The 16,955-nt window shown below is 31.3% G+C and overlaps 1 protein-coding gene, 1 long non-coding RNA gene and 1 pseudogene across 2 annotated transcripts; 2 read left to right on the top strand and 1 right to left on the bottom strand.

Moving 5' to 3' along the window:
- Positions 1-6,109: 6,109 nt before the first annotated feature.
- Positions 6,110-9,665, bottom strand: LOC111615524 (the record flags this gene model as incomplete). Its single annotated transcript, XM_023356926.1, has 3 exons — positions 6,110-6,959; positions 7,284-7,410; positions 9,484-9,665. Coding segments are annotated over 3 exons (450 nt in total), but the record flags the coding sequence as incomplete, so codon positions are not given.
- A 2,301-nt stretch (positions 9,666-11,966) lies between these two features.
- LOC111615522 lies at positions 11,967-12,388 on the top strand. Its single transcript, XR_002755089.1, has 3 exons — positions 11,967-12,025; positions 12,135-12,186; positions 12,286-12,388. It is a non-coding gene; the product is annotated as an uncharacterized LOC111615522 (long non-coding RNA).
- On the top strand, positions 12,389-13,987 carry LOC111615523 (annotated as a pseudogene).
- The last annotated feature ends 2,968 nt before the right edge of the window (positions 13,988-16,955 follow it).

Here is a 16,955-nt window from a genome sequence, read left to right as displayed (position 1 = left end):
GTAAAGTATTAACTGTTTCTTGAAGCTTTTATAAAACCCTTCAATTTCTTCTTCTGTGGCTTCTGTAGTAGGAGCATAAACTTGAATGATTGACAGATTGACTGGTTTTCTCTGTATCCTCAAGACTATGATTCTGTCACTAACTGGTTTATAACCCAAAATAAAATTTACTAAATTCTTTTTTTACAATTAGAGCCACTCCATTTTTTCTTAAATTATCATGTCCAGAATAGAAGATCCTAAAGTCATTTGAATCAAAGTGTCCCATTCCTATCCATTTAAGTTCACTGACTCCTAACACTTCTATCCCTATTCTTGTCATTTCACTTTTGATTATGTCTAGTTTTCCAGCATACATGCTTCTGACATTTCATGTTGCAAATATATGTTGTTTGAAGAAACTTGGAACTTTCTTTTCATGGTTGACTGCATCAATGATTAAACTCCCTTTCGGCTATGACTTAATCATGCCATTATGTTCAATCCTAGTCAGTGAAGTTCCTTGTTAATCCCCATTAGAAGTTAGAGTGCTTTCGAACCCGACAGTCTCATCCTCCAGCACTATATCTCTATTATAAAATTCCTTGTCCATGTAGTTTTCTTGGCAAGAGTTGAGGAAGTGGTTTGCCATTGCCTTCTTCCTTGTTATTTTGATTACAAGTGATAAAATCACTACTCAACCAATTTTCCAGCTACTTCATAAGAGAAAAGTCAATGACCGTTTCTATGGCTACGCCATGGAACACATTTTGAAGGTTAGGAAAATTTGATGGAACGGCCATAATTCAAAAACTATAAGGTGTATCGAGATGAAATTTAGCATAAAGTTAATATTTAATGTCCTCTCACAAACAACCGAATATTTTTCGGAAATAACTAGCAGGAAACCTGCAATGACTTGTCGAATTTTTTAAAGTTGTTGAAATCTTCAAAACTGTTACTCCTACAATTCCAAAAATTGGCTAAGGTACTTACAGCACAGATATGATTCAAACACCGTGAAGCCCGTCAGGCTGTCTGCCGACATAATTAGAAATTTATCGCCAAGTTTTGAATATCTTTCCAGACATCATAACTTTTCAACGAAGTATCCAATTTCAAAAACCTACACACCGATAGAACCCTCTTGACTTCCAATTTCAAAAACTGTATAACACTTGCCACTTCACTTAATATTTAATATTAGAATTCAATCCAAAACAGAGCTAAAAATCCTGCTGCTTCTATTCTATTCTAATTACACAAATATAAACAAATATTACAAAAATTTACACAAATACAGTAGAGCGTCGATTATCCGACTCAATTGGGGACTCAGGTTGGTCGGATAACCGAAAAGAAGGAAAAAAAATACATTATTAGTGTAGTATATTAGGATATTAGTATATCCCATGTAATTAGTTTATTAGTATATCGCTATTAACCAACTTCGCATTGAATTTCATCGATGTTTAGCCTAACAAATTTTTTTTTTAAATAATAAATGTCACTATTGTATCGTTAAAAATTATTTTAAAATTATTTTATTGCTCACGAAACAAACCACCACTCATAATTAGAAAATTAAGTCTCGTTTAAATACTGGCCTCCCTTCAACGGTCGAGCCATTGATGCCAGCTAAAACACGCAAAAATTTAACAAAAAGAATATTAAAGTAGCGAAGACATAGCCAAATATTGTAGCGCCACATCACTAGCAGATATTTGAAATTTGCTGACTAGAACGGTCGGTTAACCGACGTGACAGTTAATCTGGGGTTGGATAATCGATGCTCTACTGTATAAACAAATGTTTATATTTGTGTAAATTTGTTTCATTTTCCCTGTCAGAGTAAACACTCCACTAACATGGACAACTTTCACACTACTATTAGTCTGAGTTAGTGGGTGTTTATATTATGTCTTCTACTTTTCAAAATATTACATTTTAAATGTTGACTATTTTCTTGTTTCAGTCTGCCCAAGCCAGAAAGTTTGTAGTACAGATATCCCTCATATAAAATAGTAGTTACGTTCCAAAAAAGTGCCCATGTTATGCAAATCTGTGCTATATGAAACAAAGGGTTAATGCAAAACATGGGGTTAGGTTCCAGAAGTTCGCAAAAGTATACTATTCTTTTTCATTACCAAGAGAAATATGTTTACTAAAGCAATCAATAATTTATTTCCAATCAATCATTAATTAACAATTGCAATTAAAAGTACTGTATTATGCATTAATATTAAATTTAGTTAAATGAGTGCATTATCTTTTTACGAAGTAACGTCATTTCAGCTTTTTTGCAGATCTTGATCAGAAGTATCAGCAACGTCTTTATTTATATTTTTACCATAAAAATTTTACGCATGACAAAATAAAAATATGCTGTTAAACAGTTTTCATTAAACCTGACAAAAAGCTCAAAACAATTTGAAAACATCAATATTCTAAAATCCATGTGCAAATTTGAGATAAAACACATGCTTGCTTGAAAAAAAATATAGAATAAAGGAGTTTGCACTTAAAAGTTGTGAAATTTTGTATGTATTATTTCCCAAATTATCTGTGTTAGAGTGAGACTGGAAACTATTTTATACGGGAGATATCCCCAATTTTCAAATTGTGTTAGAACGAAACCATGTTGTAGAAGTTTGTGTTGTATGAGATTTACCTATACTGTGAAGTGCTAGCTTTCACAGGTTTAGTAAAACATGTAGTGTACAGTTATTATTTTGAAATTTTGCAATTTCCAATTTGGTTATTTGTAATGTAAATGTTTTATGGTGAAATAGATTTTAAAAAATTATTCTTACTCTACGTTAATTCCAAATTGTATTTTATTTTTTTCAGTATTTAGTTTTTTCCAAACCAGAAAAGATGCCTCTATGTGTATAAATGTAAGAAAAGAAACTTAAAAGTAGTTTTTATGAGTTTTTAGAGTTTTTATGAGTTCTTTAACCAATTTTGTTACTTTTCTTAAGTTCAGTTTCTTCTTTTATTTTTGTTTTAGGATTGTTTCTTGTTCTGTTTGACATTTAAATCAAAATTAAATTTAAAAATTTTGTTTAGTAATATTTTTATTTAAGAAAAAAAAACACACAACATTCATAGACATCTTGCTTCACACAGAATTTGTAAAGAAAACCTTTGGAATATTCCGAGTCTTGTAGGATGAACTATAAGTGTACAGTACATATTATCAATACTTTTGTGATGTTGATATTTTTTAAAAGATAATGTTGACTGCTTGTTTAAAAAATATTATTGTCTAAATTTTAAATGATGATACTAAATAATGATTGTAGGAGATCATATTGTAAGAATATTTTTTAAGAAAAATAACAAATATTTAAATTTTGTAGGGTAATGAAATTTAAGGTTTGAACATTAATCATTGACTCTACTTTAAAAGGAAACTTGTTTGCTATGATAATTTTATTATTTTTCAATTGATGTAATAATATAAAATAAATAAATTTGTACTTTAATCAATTCTTTTTTTTTTATAGATAATGAAATGATAGCAGTAGATGTAGAGGTTTTAGTTTAGGACTAAACCACTTTTCAAAATCCTGATGTAGGGTTTAAGCTGTCACTAGTTCTTTTGCTAAAATGCTACAAAAATTTAGATATAGTGACAACTTTCTTGGCACATTTTGATAAAAGTTAAAGTTTTCCAAATCATTTTAACCACTAGTTCTAGTTCTAGTGTAAAACCAGTGTTAAGTCAAACAAGCATAAATTCCATTATACTTGTTTGGTCTACTTGTCATTATACAATGAAAAGGATGTCCTTAGGCTCTTTTGATCCGTAATGATAATCTGGGGCCCTTTGGTCAGAGAGTAAGGTCAGTGAGCTGGACATCTTTGATTGGACAATGCTTCTGGTACGATTTCTGATGGAGCACTGCTGCATAGGTCAAGCTAGTCTTTTTTTTGCCTTGAATCTATTAATCTATTTCTATCTATTCTATATATATTAAAAGCAAAATGTTCCATCACTGCTGCATGTAATGATGTAAATCTAAAAATTAATTTGATTTACACTTTTAAAATCATTTAAAAGCTGTTTTGAAATTTTCAAAGCATTGTTTTAATTTTTGATTGATTTGATTTTAATTACTTTCTGGCTCTGTTACATACAACAGAGGGAAAGTGTGGTGATCTATCAAAAAAGACTCCAAGATTTTTATATTTTTGGACTCATGATAAATTCTGTTTAAAAGGTTACAACGTAAACAAAATTAAACAGAAAATAATTCTATTGAATTAATTATTACTGGATGTAGGAAATTAGTTATAAAATAAAAATGATAAATAATAATTATTTTACACTTTATGAACTGTTCCAATTATGGAAACTAAATGTCTACAATCTAATTATGGGAGTAAAGGGGTAAATTTCTCAATATTTAAAGCTTTAAGAAGTAAAGCAAAGATAATGACAAAAGATAAAATAAAAATGTGATTCTTTTATTCTTCAATGAGGAAATGAGATAGATATCACAAGTCAATACAACAGAAAAAGGAATGGATTTTTTTATGGGTTATTTTATTGATTTTCTTTGTAAAATTCAGCAACTTTTAGATTATAGTTTTCATTTATCTGCTTTTGTATAAAAATCAGCTGAGCTAACATGCATTTGTGTATTTATTTTAACAATAAAACATTCGTCTATAGTGTAATTTGATGATTATAAAGCCTGCAATTAAGAATAATTTTCTCTACAGAGAAATGAAAATAGACAAAACACATTTTCTAAATAATACTATTTTAATTATAACTTTAAGAAAAATCATTTGTTTCACAATAAATAATCTCACCAACATTACAAATTAATTTACAATACTAACAAGTAGAAATTTCATCAAATTTGATAACACCAAATATCTTCTACAAACTTCAAATTTAATAAATTAATTTCATTCAATAATTATTTGATCCAGAGTTCAATTTTAAATTCTAGATGTTTTAACAAAGTTTTGTTTTTATCACATTTAGATGCACGTTTTGAAATATTGCCTAAGACACTGTGCCTAGCAGTATACAATAAACAGTTTTTATTGCAGAATTGTATATACTTTTAGATGATAAAATTTCATAAATTTAAAAAACTAGAAATCCTTTTTTTGGGTTTTTGTTTTAAATTATTTTGAACATTATACAGAATCATATTGTATTATTTAGATTATTATTAGTATAGAAACAAAGAAATATCAAAGGAAATTGTATTATCAGTATCAAATCTTTAAAACAGTTTTAACAAAATACAATAGTCAAATTTACATTAAAACAAAAAAAAAAACTCAAGTATATTTAATTAAGTCATACATAAAGCAATTAAGTTTTTGAAAAGATTATATTTGATTGAACAACTCTGATTATCCATTCTACAATAAAAATTTCTAACAGTGAACAATTGTGCTTTGGATTTTGATTTTTGGTTAATTTTATTTAACTGAAAATGCTTACATTAATAAAGCTGACAAAGTTTTGTTACAATATTACAGATTGTCAAAATCAATATTTGTCATTGCACAGATATAATAATAATAATTTTTTTCTTATTTTTACATACTCAAATACACTGACACATTTATAATATGTTCTGTGCATTCTGTTTACATTACAGTGCTCTAATAGCATTTTTTTTTTTATCTACACACAAAGCTACTTTAATATTGTACCAAATCATAACATAGTATATAGTAAGTAATTCATTGACCTTTTATTAATAGTAATGGTTGAATAAAATAAATTTTATCTACTAATAATACATACACTTTACAATGGAATGCTTCAAATTACACTCATAAAATTTTTATACAATTAGGTATAAATAAGACTTGTAAAACAACTTGGTATAATGACAAGAATAATAACTGCAAAAATTATCATAAAAACTGTGTAATAATTACACAATTTTAAAATTACTTACATACAAAAATTTTCATATATGATAGCAGTAGATGTAGAGGTTTTAGTTTAGGACTAANATTTTTATAGCAAATTTATGAACTAATCAATGTAAAATTTTTTTAATAAATACAAAAATTTTATAATTTAAAAATAAGAACTTTGATTAATATCAAAACAATCTTTATTTTTATAAATTCTGTATATATAAAAAATAAGGAAGATAATTTTACATTTAAATATTAAAAATGAATAAATATTTAAATGCTATTTTTACAATCAAGATTTGTTGTCTTGATTGCGAAATTTATAAAATAAGTTTTTCTAAATATTGTTTATATGTGAAATGATTTTAAACAATAGCTATTTAATGAAATTTATACAGATATAAATTTAAAATATTTATTATAATATTAATGTAAATTACTTTATACATAAACAAAGCATCTAACTTTATGCATAGTATTGATGTAAGTTTTGATAATTATTAAGAAGTGTATGTACATTTAAACACAATTCTATACTATTTTAACGAGTACAATCCAAATCCAAATTGTAGAAGTTGTTTTAATATGACAAATAACACAACATAATGGAAAATTTAAATTTTATCAGAAACTGAAAATCAATTTTAAGAGATGTCCCGTATTACAATATTATACTAGATAAAATATATTTTCTATATAATGTTCTATAATCATGACATTAGATATTGTTTATAGCTTCTATTTTTATGTACACAAAAAATTCTGTTTTCAAGATAAAGGTGATTGCAATTCCATCTTTATCTTAAAATATATGTTATATCAAGTCTTAATTTCTAATAAAAAAATCTTTCTTTTTAATGTTTCTTTTGAATTATGATTAGGAATCAATCAATGAAGACAATAGATGAGCAAAATATACAGTTAGGCAATATTTACTATACATCTGTAGCACATGGCTTATCTTCCATGTTAACCAAAAGTACTTTTTCAATTTTCATCTTTAACCATTCGAGAACTTTAATATCACAACTTTGTATGTATCTTTCATTTCCTGTAAAGACTGCAAAAGAATCGTCCTGCTCGGAAAAAAGAAAATAAGAAATTGCTAATTTCAGTTATTGTAGAATCAACACTCTCTTGTGCTATTATTTAATTTATATATATAAAAATTAAAATTTAAAATTTAAGCATGTAGGCAATTGATACAATAATATTACTATTCAAATTTTTCCTTTCCAGATTGGAATAAATTATCTTTATTACTATTGACAGGTGTTTAGAGTGCTAAATTATATCCATTACTCATACTAACCAAGTAATTAATATCAAATTATTATTGTATAAAGTTAATTTACATGTCTATTGCAAATGTAAAAATAGTTTTAAAGATTTAAACTTACCTGTCTTATTTTTATGACAAGTTTTTTCCCTGATAAAATTGGAACTGACATAATGTCATCTATTCGTACAACCCATTCTATGTCCCAACCTCCCCAAAATCGACACTTTTCAAGTAAAAACACATGCCTAGAGAACATATGAATTTATATTATTAATAATTAATTTTTTAGATATAACAAATTTAGTTTGCAAAACAGTTCACAATTAAAATAATAAATATCTGAATAACATGAGCAAGCTCCAACACAGTAGACTCAATTTGTTAATTAATTCTAATGAAAATGACATTATTAATTGCTAATGAATGAAAAATAATGCATGTTTGTTTCATATATACAGTATTTTATGAATTTAATTTAATTTGTTGTTGTTATGTTTTAAAGTAATGTTCATTCCTCAGCATTTTTTTTATATTGAGACAATTATTTATTTTGCTGATTTAATAAAATGTAATCTTATAATAAATTTTAATTACAGGTAAATGTCATCAAGTGGCTATTTGGCCTCCTGAAAAACAGTTTCAAAATGCACAACTCTCCTCTCAAAATCTCTGTTGTAAGTTTCTAATAGGAATGGAATTTTACCAACTGACATAATTTTACTTAAATTTAAATAATAATAAATATTGATAATATGTCATCACCACAAGTAAAATAAGTAATAATTCTTAAATAATAACAAGCATGTGTTTGCTTTAGAAACTTTCTAACAGGATAGGAGCAGTTACACAAATTATTACTGATCAAAATGAGAGGAAGCAGCAAAATATAAAAATTTTGCTAATTTCTTTCTAATAATAAAATGTTTTGCGATTACATTTTAATTATGAATCAATTGACTATGTATTTGTATTTAAGATTTTATTGGGTTAATGCAAAAGTTCCTGGAATTTTCTAGAATCAAAATTGTTCTTTTACATATCACACAAGAAACTTCTAGATGCCATCTGTCATGATTGCGCCTTTAATACCCTTCAAGTGAAAAGATATTCTGTATAGCAGTACCAACTTTTTAAATAGGTCAAGCTTGCACACTTATACTTTATGATGATCAGTTTGATGTAAAAGCAGCTGAATTTTATTGCTGTACTATGCAATCATTTGGAAAAAATTTTGTCTCTGAATCTACAATCAATTCAGTAAATTTAAAGCTGAGCAATATGAAGGTTGAAGATAAGCAATGTTCGGGAAGGCTGCCTGTCTCATTGGATGATGAGCTACGGCAGACTTGAAAGAAATGAGCAAGACACTTACAAGGGAAGGTCACTTCAGGATGAGACTTGGTATATAGGTAGTACTCCTTTTAGTAGTACTCCTTCAACCCTCAAAACAAGAAAGTGCAATGGTCAGCCAATTTTGAGAAAAAGACCTTTAAAAATTCAAGCTCATCTTATGTACTAATAAGTTTTGCTAGGTCGGCAGCATTATTGGTTACCACCAAGTTGTCCAGGATTCAAATCTCGTTCTCGATTATTATTTTTTCTTTCTAAAAATTTTTTAAAATAAGTTTGTTATTTTTATCTGTCTAAAAAATTTTTAAAATAAGTATTTTTAATATATAAATATTAATCGAGAACGAGATTTGAACCCTGAACGACTTGGCAGTAGTCAAGAACACTACTGACTGAGCTGCTCAAGCAGCAGCTGCCAACCTTGTAAAACTTATTAGTACTTAAGCTAAGCTTGAATTTTTAAAGTTCTTTTTTTCAAAATTGGCTGGCCATTGCACTTTCTTGTTTTGAGGGTTGAACACCCTAAAGGAGTACTACCTACATACCAAGTCTCATCCCGAAGTGACTTTCCCAGGTTGTGCCCAGTCCACAGGTGAACATTGTGTGTTTTCTTCATGACAATGCAAGCTTTATATATAAGGTTGACGAACAATGCATCATCTGATTACCATCTCTTCTGCTTCATGAAACACCTCTTGGGTGGAAAGCAGTTCACTGATAGCGAGATGAAAATTGCCATTACATTCAAGCATCTTCTGTCAATTGGACAAATCACCAATTCCTGCTGAATAAAACTTAATTGCACTTCATTCTTCAAGTCAAAACAACTTATTTTTTGTTTTTTATATAAATGTTGTACTATAAAACTCCAGAAACTTTTGCATCCACCCAATAGTTCACAGCTAAGATGAATAAAAATAATAACTATTTTGTTTCTTTTTATGTACCATTTATACACCAACACTTACTTATCTGTTACTAAAGCAATATCACATCTTTCTTCTTTGCTCAAAGGTGCATGAGCCCAATATATATCACTTTCTGCATAGTGACCTTTGCTTAAAAAGAACAGAAGTCTGTACCCTGTAGCCTGATATGGCGAATACGGCTTTAAACCCTGATTAAATAAATGTAAAATATTAGAAACAGTTCAGATACAAATATATACTAAATATGTAATCATTTCATCATAATTGAGAATATACAGCATATCTATAATCTGGTTTGTGGACTATTACATTCCTGATGTAATGTAAAGATTGGCATTAACAATACAGAATTTTATTTCTTTAACTCTTGCAATTTAAAATATATAATATATTGAGCATCAGGATTTCTACTAGAATGTCAAGGAATACAGTAAGTGCAGTTAAGTTCCAGGTGTACCGATTAATAATGCAGATTTTCTTCAATAGATATCAAATTACATATGTTGATATACACTAAGTAGCCAAAAAATTAGACACACCTCTTATTTGTAAGTAAACCATTCCGACAGTGACATAGAGTGACGTAACAACACAGAGTTGCTTATATAAGGAATGCTCAGCTTCAGATGACATAGTTATTATCACAGAAGTCAATGTCAAAAGATAAAAGATTTAAGTGAGGGATGATTGTCTGTGCAAGAAGAGTTGGTGCCAGCATCTGTGAAACAACTTTTTTAGGATTCTCCCCCAACAGTATCTTGGGTGTTTAAAGAGTGGCAGTTGAGAAAAAAACTTCAAGTGATAATGACAATTCTGGTCTAAAAAGACTGATGAACAAGAGAGGTGAAAGGCACACAACAATAGGACAAATTACAGCTAAATTCAATGCAAGTGCATCATATAAAGCATATCCCAATGCACAACAAGACAGACTTTGCGAAGGATGGGCTTTAGCAGCAGGAGACCATCAAGACGGTGCCTTTCATATAACAGAAAAATAGGAAAAGGCACTTGTTACGGGCCCAGGAATGACAAAACTGGTCACTTGAGGACTGGAAAAAAGCAGCCAGGTCTGATGAATCTTGTTTCACCATGCAAATGGCACAAATTCATAGACCCTCCCCCTCTTGCCAAATGATAACTCTTCAGGCTGGTGGCAGTGGAATTATGGTGTGGGGAATGTTTTCTTGGAGTACACTGGGTCCATTGATATTTGTGGACACATCTCTGAATAACACAGCTTACCTCAACATTGTTACTGTGAGGGTCGGACCGAATAAAATAAAATTAAACAAAGAAACCTTCTATTTTTCCCCTCTTTTGAAATCTCGTTGAAATCTTACAACAAAAGGATGAACACATTTCCTTCCCTGAAGCCACTTCCTTTCTCTCCGGAACTCTAGAATGAATCACAGGAAACTTATTTTTTTGCGATTGGCAAAAAGAGGATAATGTGACTTGAGATATAAAAGAGGGGGTGATGAAAGAAAAAAAGAGTTCATCATTGCCACCCAGGAATTGAAGGCCGGATAAAAAGGTTCCACTAACCCTTGACAAATCTTCAACTGAAGATGGCCACCCTGTCCAGATCTGTCACGCTGTTCAATACCTACAATCCTAGAGGTATGATAACGAATATTGTAAACTCTCTCTTGGCGATAGAATCTTGATGTTATCTAAGTTATTGTCCAATAAAATTTTGTTTTATTGTTAAATGGTGTCTTTTACTCGAGTATTGCCCACGCCTTACCAATGACCCCCTCTCACCTCCTTCACTTGACCTGACAAAAAGAAGCTCGATCCTTGGGGATAGGGAAAAATAGACAAGCCATCCTTTGATCAGTAGGCAGGCTTAACCAGCCTGTAATGCGACCCGAAAAAGGTACTACTCCGTCCTACCCACAAATTGGTTTTTCAGGAGAGATAATGGGTTTCTGAAACTGAAGCAGAACAGGAAACTATCCCTCCTTATGCTCTATGAAGTCAAGGGTCAATTCCCGACCAGTTCCTGGGTTATGCCGCAGCCTGGTTGTAGCCGTATACCTCATTTTATCTCTCCCGCCGCTAGTCAGTCATCCTCCCCTTAAATCTTTAAATAATTAGTACATATATTGATAGCAAATTAATATATTCCAATAGTAGTAGTAGTACCCGAACTAACCTATTTCTAATCCATCCTCCAAATGTTAGAGGGCTTCACTGTTATATATGTTATTTATTGCATTTTTCGCAGTTCCAAAAAATTAGAAAACTTGAATATGTTGAAATGTTTTGAAAAATTTTGGAAAAAATGCTAGTAAAAAAACTGTCACCGGGCGTCTCACACACGCCATGCGATTTGGGAAGTGATTTATTTTTCTTATTTCTACACTCCATTGACAAACTTTTCTCCTATTGTTGGAGTCAAGTTTTCCGTTTTATCTTAGCAAGTAAGTTTATAATTCTATGTATTCTGGAGAATAATCTGTAATTTTTAGCATATAATGGAAAAATAACATGGTATTTACAATATGATCCTTATTTGTAGAGTTCATTGATAGTCTTTACTGTTTGTGAGACGTTTTCCATCTTATCTTAGCAAGTAAGTTTATAATTCTATGTATTCTGGAGAATATTCTGGAGATATTCTGTAATTTTTAGCATATAACGGAAAAATAACATGGTTTTTACAATATGATCCTTATTTGTAGAGTTCATTGAGTCTTTATTGTTTGTGAGACGTTTTCCATCTTATCTTAGCAAGTAAGTTTATAATTCTATTTATTCTGGTGAATATTCTGTAATTTTTAGCGTATAACAGAAAAATAAGAAGGTTTTTTAGAACATTTTCCTTATTTGTAGAATGTCTGATAGCGAGGATAGTTATATGGCGCTCTCTGAGAGCGGATCCGAGTCTTACGTCCCAAGCATAGATGATTCTAGCAGCTCGGACGACTCAGGAAGAGATGCTGCTAGATCGTGGTGTGATGCTAACACCAGCAGTTTTCCAACGCCTCCTCCACGGTTTCCATTCACTGGGTCTCCTGGGAGTCGGTTTTCTAGAATTCAAGTAACTGAACCATTGGATTACTTTCGTTTATTTTTTGATAACGAGTTGGTGGACGAAATTACAACAGAAACCAATAGATACGCTGTAACGAAACCGCAGACATCCAGGAGGCAGTGGATTCCTGTTTGCATAGAGGAAATGTTTATCTTTTTAGTGTAATATTATTGCAAGGCATAATTCATAAACTGGATGAGAGGATGTATTAGACCACGAACGAAACACTTTCCACTCCAATTTTTCGAAGATTAATGTCAAGAAATCGTTTTTTGGAAATAAAACAAAATTTGCATTTTAGTAATAATCAAAATTATAATCCGCGAACTCATCCAAACCCTAAACTGAATAAAATTTGGCCAATAGTTCAAAATTTTCGCGTCTGTATGTTTCAGAAAGGGATATAGTGGTGGATGAGAGTTTGATGCTGTTCAAAGGACGTCTTTCGTGGAGACAATACATGCCTCTCAAACGGTCTCGTTTTGGTGTGAAATTCTACATGCTATGTGAGTCCTCATCTGGCTATCTGTATAATTTTATAATATATACTGGAAAGAACACAGTTTTCAACGAGAAATATACAGATATGCCTGTAACATCAAAAATAGTGTTATCTTTAGCGGACTCGTTGTTAGGCAAGGGCTATTGTCTAACAACAGATAATTTTTATTCTTCCTCACATTTAGCTGATTATCTGGTGACAGTCCAAACGGATTTCTTCGGAACTGTGCGGACGACCAGACAACAGTTCCGGCTGAGATTAGAAATAAGAAATTGAAAAAGGGAGAAACAGTGGCGATGCAGAGAGGTAAAGTGATGATTCTGAAGTGGCAAGACAAAAGAGCCGTCACTTTACTCTCTACGGTCCACAACCCAACAATGGTAACCAAACAAACTCATGCCGGTAAAATAGTTGTAAAGCCACAGGTTGTTATCGACTATAACGACACAATAGGAGGTGTTGACGTTTTAGATCAGCATCTTCGAGATTATCCAGTGGCAAGAAAAAGAGGGAAGAAACTTTACAAAAAAGTATTTTTTCATTTGTTGGATATCTGTACATTCAATGCTTTTGTTTTGTATCAAAAAAATGGTGGCGTCATGGATCATCTGGAGTTTCGAATTAACGTTATAGAAAGAATTATAGAGGAGTATCACACCGAAACGAGGGTTACAAAACAAGGTCAGCCGAGAATTCCAGGTCCACTTAGACTTATGGAAAGACATTTCCCGGACCTTCTTCCGGCGACCGACAGAAAAAAAGCTCCCACTAGACGCTGTGCCGTATGCAAAACTAAGCATGACGGTGCAGGAAAAAAAATAAGAAAGGAGACGAGGTACTTTGCACAGGTACAAAGGTACATTGCAAAGCTTGCAATGTACCTTTGTGTGCTGCACCATGTTTTCAGATGTATCACACAATGGAAAAATTTAAAAAAAATGTATTCTTATTTTTTAAATAGAATTTCATGTAAAAATTTTATATGAATATTTGATCATTACATTAAATTTATTTTCTTGATACCTTTCTTATTTTTAACTTTAAATCATATATAAATATATATTTTTATTAATAATTATTTATTTTTAATTTTTATTCACTTATTTTATTATTGTAATCATTTAAAATTGTTTTTATACCAATAAATTTATATTCATTTTATGTTTTCTCATGTTTTTGTTTCTAAATTATTTTTAAAGCTAACCGACGAATGGCAGCTTTCCTGCACGCTAGCGAAGCACGCGGGAAAGCCACCGTTGCAGGCTGCAGGTAGCCCCTGTAAAGTTGGCTATCCAGAGGGAAAGCTGCCATTAAGGAACCAATTTTTGCGAAATTTGAAAAATCGAAAAAAACCACTTTTTTCAATTGAAATGAAGAATTTTTTTATGTAATAAAAATGAACGGGCATTCAAATAAGACTTTTTTTTTATTGAAATAGTCGTTAAGGGGTTAATAGAAGTGTTTCCCTGTTCCAGGGGTAAGAAACCTAACCCAGGAGACGAACCTAAAAACCTGAGCAACATTCCGAAACCTAAACACTGAATCAGCAAAGTTAAGATGAGTTATCTTCAAATTATTGTTATTCTCCTCAGTATCAGGTGTACCACATTGGAACCTCTCCCAGAACAATGGAATTCACTAAAGGAGTAATTCTCATTCACCAAGGGAATTTCCTAATGACCGTAAGTCACTGGACTTTAGTTACCGATCTCACCTTCGAGCACTTGGAATGACAAGTCCAATTCATTTCACAATCTCTTTCTTATTTGGAAGCTATAATTCAGCATCAAGAACATTATCTCCCAAACAATGGCACCCTGCAACTTAAATGGAATCTCCCTACCAAAGAGGCTTTGAGCTGATAAAAGGTTCTTTCCTTAATTACCAATGAGTATATTGGGAGCTTGCAGCACTAGTCACCCTGTAAGGAACCAAGTCTGAGCTTTATTTTTATTTTACTTTTATTTTGCTTTCATTATATTTTGTTTGGGGCTTATGTTTATTTAAGACGAAGGTTTCCTCACCATTCACCTTAGTAACTTAAAAATAGAAGAAAAACCAACTCACCGACGAAAGAAAAGCGCCGTAGAAAAACTCGCGCACACTTGTGCTTCCCAAGCGGAAAAAGTAAGTCCGTACCGAGAAAAAGGGGGGGGGAAGACCCCACAACCCAGTTAGGAATCGCTAAACCTTAAAATAATAAAGCATCCCGATAATTGTTAAAAAGAATAATGTAAAAGGTTAGCGAAGTATTGTCGGAAAATAATCTGCCAGATAAACGGGAAAAATTTAATGTTACAGATAATTATGTAAATGAGGAGAGTGAGCTCATTCAGAATTGTGACGTCACCTCACACTATAAAGCCTCTAACTCAAGTGAAAACGAACGAGGTGAATTCCTGATAGCAACGAGCTTATAGCAGTGAACGAGAGAGAGGTGTCCGATAGGATTTTGAAGTTATTCGATTTGTGGATCGACGATTATAGAAAGTCTTGAGAGTTTGAGGAAATAGGTTCCTAGTATATTGAGGTGACGATTAGGATCTTTAATTTATAAGAATTATTGTTTATAAGTTAATTCTTTGATTTTGTCGAATTCCAAAGGGGAATAGAATTAAGTTAGAAATAGATTGATTTGAGTTTGTCGGATTGATTCTTGTTGAATTTCATTGAATAAATTATTGTTTGATTTTTACTAAATACTGTATATAGAAGTTTAATTAAATATTTGATTTTGTTATTGACAAACTTTGTCATTATTTAATTCGGTGCATGCTTAAAGTCCAGGCCTGGCACACTAACGCGAATCCGCGTAAAGTACCCGTTAGGGAACGGCTATTTCCGGCACACAGTAGTGTCGATAATCGTTGGAAAGTCGGAAAAATAATATAGTACTTTACAACCCTAAGTACACCTCATAAAAGAAGGAGAGGCTTAATAGATCTAGGGAGAAAAGCTCTTAAATTCCTCTTTGGAACTGCTAAGTCAGAAGACATTGAAGCTTTAAATGCCGAGATCTCCAAAATTAAACAGCGCAACGAAGGAATTATTCATTTTATGATCACAAACTACCCTACTTAACGATACCTTGAACATAAGTAGAAACAATTAACTTCAAATTTATGTATTGCTAAAACGACAAGAATCTTTTGGAGAAATCATGAACTCGTACCGTTATAATCTTGCTTTTGAGATTATCCTACAAACTGTCGAATTTTCCATCCAAGAACTACACCTCCAATTGGTAGAACTATGAGAAGCGATTGATGTTTTAGAACAGGGCCGATTAAGCACCTATTTCATATCTTGAGAAATTATGTAACGTATTCTGAGATATTCAAACCCAACTTCCAGAAGGTTACACAATGATTGAATCCTTACAGCAAGATACATTGTCTAAATACCACCAGTGGATCACCACCATTGCTGTAGCTTTACTTGGCAAATTGAGAATCTTCGCTAAGATTCCCTTTACTACCCTTAGTGGATACTTTGATATGTACAAAATAGTAAAATTCCCTACCTACCTTCCTACTTTAAAGACCTTTATTCAGGTCCAAACTAAATATCCTATAATCGCTCTGTCTATGGATAGACAATCCTATGTTATTACAGCGTCATGAGTTAACCACTTGTAAAACAGCAAACTTCTCTATATACTCATTGAACGTTCCCATACAACAAGCCCCACAACAGAGTTGTGAATATTTGCTCTTTAGCGGAAATGAGAACAAGGTCAAAGACCTTTGCATTCAACAAATCGTCGCAAAATATACCCCAATCTTTAAGAGAATAGATCGATAAGGAATTTGGATTTATTCCACTCCTACTCCTCTCACGTTAACTATTAGATGTCCCACTCGACATCAAAAATCTCCTTTCATATTCACAACCCATAAACTGAATAACACCGGAATGATTAATCTCCCGAACGCATGTACAGGCTATTTGCTTGGGATCATTCTT

The sequence above is a fragment of the Centruroides sculpturatus genome, unplaced genomic scaffold, assembly GCF_000671375.1.
Source record: "Centruroides sculpturatus isolate CEXI.00-Female unplaced genomic scaffold, Cexi_2.0 scaffold2580, whole genome shotgun sequence".
Taxonomy (NCBI): Eukaryota; Metazoa; Arthropoda; class Arachnida; order Scorpiones; family Buthidae; genus Centruroides; species Centruroides sculpturatus.
The sequence above is the reverse complement of the archived record's forward strand: the minus strand, read 5'-3'. Positions and strand labels throughout refer to the sequence as shown.